Source organism: Mastomys coucha, unplaced genomic scaffold, assembly GCF_008632895.1.
Source record: "Mastomys coucha isolate ucsf_1 unplaced genomic scaffold, UCSF_Mcou_1 pScaffold22, whole genome shotgun sequence".
Lineage (NCBI taxonomy): Eukaryota > Metazoa > Chordata > Mammalia > Rodentia > Muridae > Mastomys > Mastomys coucha.
Window position 1 is genome coordinate 101,211,664 of NW_022196905.1, and position 8,852 is coordinate 101,220,515.

Consider the following 8,852-nt stretch of genomic DNA (forward strand, 5'->3'; position numbering starts at 1 on the left):
ATTCCAGCATATGCTCCATCAGGACCATCCATTCCAGCATATGCTCCATCAGGACCATCCATTCCAGCGTATGCTTCATCAGGACCATTTCAGCATATGCCTGTTGACCTTACTACCTGCTCATCAAGGGCACATGTGCCAAATATGTCACCTTTTTAAATTAGCCACAGCTTGTTTAGCTATACTGTCACATTTAGACATTCTCTAATTAGATACATGTTTTAAATGGGAATATTTACTTCAATTTTTCTAGATTGTACAAATGATTGTAACATGTTTTGCTATTTTTTTTTTTTTTTTAGGGGAATTGTTGAAGCTCGTTTTGTTTATGTCTTTGTCCTTGGTATTCTGTTCACTGGTACCAAAGATTTACTTAAAGCCCAAGTCATTGCAACAGACTTCAAAACCAAGACTGTAGGCTTGTGGGAAATGCATAGTGGATTAGTTCTTCTGGCAGCTTTGCTCTTGAGACCACACAATCTTCCAGTGTTAGCATTTAGTCTCTTGATTCAGACTGTAATGACTAAGTTCATCTGGAAGCCCCTGAGACATGATGCAGCTGAGATCACTGTAATGCATTATTGGTTCGGTCAAGCATTCTTCTATTTCCAGGTAGGTTTTCATTGTTATCTTGGATAGAAGGCTAGTGTGATACTTTGTATATGCTTGGCCCAAAGAGTGGCACTATTTGGAGGTGTGGCCTTGTTGGAGTAGGTGTGCCTCTGTGGTCTTGGGCTTTAAGACCCTTATCCTAGCTGCCTGGAAGTCAGATTTCTCCTAGCAGCCTCCAAATGAAGATATAGAACTCTCAGCTCCTCCTGTACCATGCTTGCCTGGATGCTGCCATGCTCCCACCATGATGACAATGAACTGAACCTCTGAACTTATAAGCCAGCCCCAATTAAATGTTGTCATTATAAGAGATGCTTTGGCCATGGTGTCTGCTGACAGTAGTGAAACCCTAACAAAGACAGCTAGTAACTTTTTATGTCACCTATCTTTTAGTTTTTCTTTGCAAAAATGTTATAAGATGGAAGGTTATATGTGTTCAGTGAAAGAACTTGTAATGCATGGAAAATTATACTTAACTCTTATGTGTATTTTATTAGATAAATTACAGTTTGTCACTTTTAAAAAGCATGCTTAACCAGAGTTAGTGTATGCCTTTTCTCCTAGTACTGGGGAGGCAGAGGCAGGTGGATCTCTGTAAGTTGGAGGCCAAACTGGTCTACACAATGAGTTCCAGGCCAGCCAGAAGTACATAGTGAGACCCTATGTCAAAAAACAAAACATTCTTACTGTAGATACATCTAGATGTCAATAAGACAGTAGATACATCTAGATATCAATAAGACAGTAGATACATGTAGATGCCAATAAGACAGTAGATACATGTAGATGTCAATAAGACAGTAGATACATGTAGATGTCAATAAGACAGTAGATACATGTAGATGTCAATAAGACAAATACATCTAGATGTCAATAAGACAGGAGGTTGTTGCTTCGCAGGAAGGATTAGATAGGAACTGTAAAGAAGACACAAGTTTTTTTTAATGTGTTTTGATTTTAGGAATGTAGTAATTATACTTCCATGTACCTTTACCCCTGGTATTGAGGCTGTCCATGCTGGGAACTATTGGATATCTCTAAAATTATTAGTCCCCTAAGGTCTGGAGGACTGTAGGACTTTTTCTAGTATTTAGAGCCAAACCTGCCTTAGTTTTGGTGTGTAGCGGATGCCTCCCAGAGAGGGTGTATAATCATCACCATAGATCCCTTCATAGTTGCACTATACCTCTTCTGTGTGTGCTAGCCTCTCCTCTTTACTGGTCAGTCTCCTCCCTGTGCTCTTCCTTTGTTCTTGGTTTCATATGTGTCCCAGCCTCACCCATGAAACAACTCAAAGTTGTATGTTTGTCCTTTTGACCCCAAAGGCCAAGAGTAATTGGATTAAATTATTAGAATCTATAATTCCTTAAGTACTATGACCAGACTAAGACCAGACTTGGGCTCAGTTTGCTGTGGTGATCTGACTCTCCTGAAACTTTCTACCTTGGTCTCCCATAGATCAGCAAAGCTCTCCCATAACAGGTTCAAGACATATGAATAGCTTGGGCATATGGGTATAACTAATAGAATGTAGGGAGCCACCAGTTTGTATACTGTGTGTCATGGATCCTCATGTACTATGTGCATTTCAGCAGTGCTAGGCTCTAGCTAACCTCTTGACTGCAGTAGAGAAGTTGGTACACAATCTGACAGCATCCAGGAGATGTTTTCTATGATGTGGGCCTCCTAGGACCACTTGCATCATCCTCAAGTAGAAGTCTTCAAGGAAAGGTCTGTGCAGTTGTCTTGATGTGTCTGGGGGAAGGTGTGAATTTGCTCTGCTCAGTGAAAAGATTGAAGTATGCAAAATTCTTCAAAAGACTCACTCTGTGTAAGTATTTTTCTACCATTTCCTGGTCTGGAATAAGATGGCACAGAGAAATATGACCCATCCAGAACCAGCTCAGTGACTAAGGAGCAGCCAGATGACTGACTACTCAATGCCCCTTACCCCTCTAACTATCTACCCATGCTGGCATGCAGAAAAGTCAGCCTTGGTTTTTTTCTATGTTCCAGGGTAATTCCAACAACATTGCTACCATCGACATTTCAGCAGGCTTTGTGGGCTTAGATACCTACATGGAAGTTCCAGCCACATTCCTCACAGCATTTGGAACCTATGTAGGGCCTGTGCTCTGGGCCAGCCACCTTGTGTACTTCCTGAGCTCAGAAGGGGACAAGTAAGGCACTTACTTTGTCTTTCAGAACAATGTGATTTCTGTTTGTCTGTTTTTAAGAGTTTTAAGAGTAATAACACAACACAATACAACAAGAAAAAAATCCATAAAGAAAGCCATGTGGCAAAACCAGAGGGGAAACAGAGCCAGCCACCAACTAGCAAAGGCAAGAATGTGTAGTCTTGAGGTCATTGGTGTCAGCAGAGGAAACCTGGAGATATCCCATAGCAAGAGACACTTGTCTGATCTCAGTCATGGAATGGGAATGTGGACTGGGGAACGTCAGCTCAGCTCTGAGCCACTTCATGTTCTTCTGCCCGTTCTTCTATTCTGAGGGCAGGGAGGCAAAAGACACAGGCTGGAAGAATGTATTAGGAAGAACTGCTGCTGACTGAACAGATTCTGAGTCAGTGAGCAGCTAAGAGTGCTGCCTGTTGATAGAAATGACAGCTGAATAGAAGTACAAGGTGGGGCACAAATTCAGGTATAGGTGAATGCCACTCTTTCTAAGCCAGTCTAGGCTCTTGTGCCCCCACTAGCATGGAGGCCCTTGCCAGGGTCTAGCTTGCTAAAGGTTCCTACTTTTAGGGTATTTATAGCTCTTTGGGCTCGATCAGCACATTCTAATCTGTCTCTACCTATTTTCTCTATAGTATCCCACTATCTCATTTTTGCTTCTAGTTGTTGATTAATGTGTTGTTTTTCTCTGAAAGAAGGCTTCATGAGAGGTTCAGAGTTATCTAGAAGTTCACTACTCCTGCTCCTAGACATATATAGGCACACCTATATATACACACCCAGCTGTGCCTACTTACTTTTCTTTTTTAAGATTTATTTATTATTATATGTAAGTACACTATAGCTGTCTTCAGACACACCAGAAGAGGGTGTTAGACCTCATTACGGATGGCTGTGAGCCACCATGTGGTTGCTGGGATTTGAACCTAGGACCTTTGGGAGAGCAATCAGTGCTCTTAAGCACTGAGCCATCTCTCCAGCCCCCGCTACTTTCTTCTTAATGTGCCTGAATCATAGAAAGCTACCTTTCTTCTGTGACAATGGACCTGCCTCTCATACATGGACACAGCTCTATCAGCACAGAACCTTACTCTGACTAGAGGTTCCAGACTTTTCAGGTCCCATATTCCAGGTGTCCAAGTAAAGCTTGGGCTTCCCAGTTCCCTCCTCTCTGCCTATTTGGATGAGTGGCTCTTGCTATGGGGACTTTCGGGGCTAACCCCTCTTGGGATGTCTCCTGGCTTCTGCAGGCTGCATACCCTTGTTCCTGCCAGTGTCACTGTGGTTCTGCTGCTCCTCTGGCTTTGTTTTAGCTTCTTTCATGGATTTGTTCTGTCATCCATGTCTATGACCTGGAGTCTCTTCTTAGCTCCAGACTCAATATCTAACCGCCATGGAGGGACCCAGATAGCATTGAACTCAGCAAGCCCAAGACTAGAATGGCATACTAGTTCACTGGTTCTTCATTTCCCTCAGGTAAAGATGCTCAAGCATTAACTACAGAAATCTCTCAAACTAGATGAGAAACTGTAGTGGCCTCAGCTAGAAAGAAAAGCAGCCTCCTTGGTAAACCCCATTTGAATTGTAGAAACAGATAACTCCCCACACCTTAATACTTTGCTATTCATGGGAGGAAACATTTTTAGTAAGGCTGTAAACTTGAGAACAGTAATGCTTGAGCTTTGCCTGCCTGTAGATGTTCCATGCCTGTATTTTGAGGCAGTCTATAGACAGTCCTTCTTAAATTATACAACCTAAATCTGGTTTACCAGTATCATATACATTACATGAGGCTGTTGGGGACAGAATCTGGAAGTTGTGGTTGATGTGAGCTGCCTGCTTGCAACAATGCAGAAATCCTATACTGATATTATAGGAGCAATATGCACTACATTTTACATGGGTAATGCTAAAAACTGTCCCGCAAGTCAGTGTAGAAGCCAGTACCATGTGCTGTCAGATAAGAAAAAAAGCTCCATTTGGTAGGTCATTGGTTCAGACAGATGTCCAATTTATGCTCACTAGAGATGAGAGCCAAAGCTCTATCCACAAGGCTTGTACTGAGTACTTACTTTTTAGAACATTGGTGTACTGTTTGTGAGGCAGTGGAAGTCACTTGGACTATGACAAGATAACCCTTCCCCTGGCCAGGTACCAAGTAGGGACTAGCAGTTCAAGTATGAGGAGTAAAACAACAGAAGCACTGGAGCCATCCGAGGAAGGGTCAAGTGTGATCTAACAGTTGGAGAACTAGACAGGAGGAAATGTGTCAAGACCAAGATGGGAAGCCAGTGAAGCCTAAGGTGCTGTTATGGAAGAGAGGCTAGCTAAAGCAGTCCACTGGTGACACCAGTTGAAAAAATAGGGGGGCTGGGTGCTCAGAACTATTTTGGCCACTGAGTAGTTGTTGGTGCCCAACATTGGATTATGAGCATAGAGATAGGAAATGTTTGGGGGGGTGTCCTAAAATAGTGGAGTTGCCTGATGAACAGGATTGAACATGCCTCACAGGCCGTGCTTACCAGGTGCACACAATGCACACTTGTCACTCTGTCTCTGAGCGCATACTTGGCATGACATGAGCACAAGACATGCCTTGTCTTGCTACACATGTGCTACATTCAGGCACACTATTCCCTTTTTGGTTTTTCGAGACAGGGTTTCCCTGTGTAGCCCTGGCTGTCCTGGAACTCACTCTGTAGACCAGGCTGGCCTTGAACTCAGAAATCCACCTGCCTCTGCCTCCCAAGTGCTGGGATTAAAGGCGTGCACCACCACCGCCTGACAGGCACACTATTCCTACTTGTACGAACCTTTCCTTTTGCTTTTAAACCATCAATACAAGCATTACATAAAATACATTTTATTCTTACCAGTCTGCAACAATCCTAGATTTGTAAGTTCCCATAGCCCTGGATTATCTGTCCTGTCCATAGCCTCTGATCATTCTGAAAGGACTTGTGTGACAAATCCTCAAAGGTCAGGCTTTCTGGACCCTGCCACAAACTCCAATTTTGCTGCCTCCTATAACCCTGTGTTGAGCTGACGCCTTTTAGGCATATTCAGTCCACATTACTCTTAGTTTCTCTGGAGCATGGTCTCCACTGGTCACAGGCAGCTTTCACTGATGATCCCTGTAGGATGCAAAGATGGAGATGAGAGCAGCTGACATAATGCAGTGGTGTTTGGTAACCTTCACAGGGAATGGAGCTCCTGTGGCTTACAAATGTTTGGAGACACTTGTGAGAGCTCGAGGGCAGATGGTGTCCTTCTCATTTCATTTACTATATTTTGTTCTTGTTGTTTTCTGGATTTTATATATTTATTAGGTTTTATCTCTCTTTTCTAAAGGAATAATTTCTAGTTTTAAATTTTTATTACACTTATTTATTTGGTGTGTGTGTGTGTGTGTGTGTGTGTGTTATGTGACACACATATAGGTTAGAAGACAACTTGTAAGAATCAGTGTTCTTTTTCAACCATATGGGTCCTAGGAATTGAACTTTGTCAGGCTTAGCAGCAGGTGCCTTTCTCCCCACTGAGTCATCTTATCACCCCAGTTTTGACATTCCTTGTACACATGTAGGACAGTTATCATCATGTCCAATGATCCAACAAGTACTCACAAGAGTGACTGCGATGCCCTCTAGTCCAGAAGCAAGTGTTCCTTGCTATTTTTAAAGTAGAGGTATGGATGTGGTGCTCTTGTGACATGCTGACATGTGTTTTCTATTTTGTTAATAGTGGTTCAGCACTGAGCCGTGCTTGCTTCTGCTATGCACTGATTTGTTCTGTTCCAGTTGCCACATATGTTGTTCTGGTGACATCTCTGCGCTATCACTTATTCATATGGAGTGTATTTTCTCCAAAGCTTCTCTATGAAGGAATGCATCTGCTCATCACGGCTGCCATTTGTGCAGTATTCACTGCCACAGACCAGACTCGCCGCGTGAGGGGTTAGGTGGAGGCACACCTGTGTATCAGCACACCTGGAGCTGATGCACTTTCCAGTCACTGTTTGCATCATGGATTTGAGTATTGAACTGCTTACACACAAGATTATTCTGAGGTGGAAAAAAAAGAATGTGAAGCCTGTGAAATGAGTGGGTAACTTAATTTTAGATTTAAATTATATAGCAGATTAAGATCACTTTAAATATATATTAAAATTTCCTTATTGGTGATCACTCTGAAATTTCAGAAATTTTCATTTCCTCTGAATAAGTTGTGACTATATATGCTTAAATTGATGGAAGAAAAAGTTCTAGACTTTATCATTATGTTTATCTCAGAGAGCTCAGGAGCTTTGTAAGAGGGGGTATGTCTGCTACAGGGGCTACTCAAAGACCTCACAATCCTAGGAGCTCTTCAAATCAGAGTTAGTCGCATTTGGAATGAAAACTAAATCATTTTAAAACATTATTTATTTAAAAAATAATGTGTTGGTGGACAAGGTAGAACATACTTGCATAATACCAGTACTCAAGAAGGCAGAACCAAGAATATTATATGATTTCTAGACTGCTTAGGCTGCATAGGACGACCATGTCTCAACTCTTCCCTGCCTTCAATAAAAACTACTGTATATTAATATAACAAAATAATTATATTTTTCAAAATAAATGTTTAATGAAAAAATATTTTTTTATGTTTTACAAATAAATGACTCACTCAATTGAAGATAATTGGAATCCACATTTGATCTATTGTAATTTATGTTTAAAAAGTAAGGAATCCAGCCTCACTCAAATCTGTGGTTAGAAAAGTGTGAAGTATCTTAATACCACTTCTTCTCTGTCAGCCTGACTACTGTACTGTGGTACCAAAACAAAAACGGGGGAAGTTCAACCTGTCTATGTGTACAGGTTGAACTAGTGATCTGGTTAGGGTCTTTTTCAAAGTTTAAACATATTTCAGTCATGTCATATTAAAGAGGCCTATCCTTGAGCTAGTAGAATTGTGTCTACATCATCATGGACTCTAATGACACAACACTGATCTGCTAGGCAAGATATGCCCCTAATATAATAGTGGCATGAATGTTATGGTGATAACTAACCATTTTATGGTTGGATTTGAAGTCTTGCCTACATCATGCTGTGAATCTGATCAAAAGCTCATGGCCAGAAAGGTCATAGGCTCTAAGAAAAAAACCTACTAGTGTTTTTCAAAATGGATATGTTGTCACACTATCTTGGAAGTGTTTATGTTTACTATCCACAGATTAGGGCTGCTCTCAGAAAAGCTGACAGTGGGTAATGCAAAGACATAACTCGTTAATGTATGGAGAATAATTGACTATTGAATCTTTTGTCCTAAATGAACCATCTGTCTCTCTGTCTCTATCTTTCTCTGTGTCTATGTCTCTCTCTGTCTCTGCCCCCCCCACACACACACACCAAGAATCAAGTAACATTGTAGAGGAATAAACAGAAAGAATGCAAGGGCTAGAGAGTGAAGAGAGGTATTGTGAAACTCTATGTCTACCTAAAATCTGCACGAAATTTAGTTTCTCCACATTTTAACATAAGTAGGGAAGGGACACCTGAGTTACCACCCCTAGCTGAAGAACTATTGTTAGTTAGTGGCTGCTGGAGAAGGAGTCATTTTTCTTCAGACATATAGACACGAATAAGTTGCCTATGATCTAGTTAATAACCACATACACATGTAAGTAACCCTGATTAAATTATGTTAGTAGGGAAAGGCATGAAAGGAGAAGAGTTCCAGATGGAGTAGAAGTATAGGAGAGGAGGATGGGGTAAAAATGATCAAAATATATGATGTAGATGTATAAAATTAGCAAAGATTGAATACTATATTTTAAAAGGGCAAGTTATGTTGTCTATGTGTATATATACTATAGTGTGTATAGTGTGTGAGTTTAAAGAGGGAAAGAAAAATTCACAATGTATTTGGTTCATAAAAAAATTATAGTTTTATTATCTATCTTATTTTCTAGTGAAAATAAATAATGTGCTTTCTTTGTTGTTTAGACATTTAAATTCCTTAGGTACTTCAATAAAAACAAACTGTATAACCCCA

The 8,852-nt window shown here is 40.9% G+C and overlaps 1 protein-coding gene across 4 annotated transcripts in view; it reads left to right on the top strand.

The window, feature by feature from the left end:
• Positions 1 to 8,852, top strand: part of Pigg (phosphatidylinositol glycan anchor biosynthesis class G) — a 41,495-nt gene extending 32,643 nt beyond the window's left edge. For 3 of the 4 annotated variants that reach the window (XM_031337243.1, XM_031337242.1, XM_031337244.1), the window contains 3 exons: positions 303 to 612; positions 2,629 to 2,792; positions 6,552 to 8,852. In XM_031337243.1, coding sequence (XP_031193103.1) covers positions 303 to 612; positions 2,629 to 2,792; positions 6,552 to 6,768 — 691 coding nt within the window. In that variant the 3' untranslated portion in view covers positions 6,769 to 8,852. The remainder of the gene's footprint in view (positions 1 to 302; positions 613 to 2,628; positions 2,793 to 6,551) is intronic. The other variant, XR_004109430.1, reaches the window with a different exon arrangement.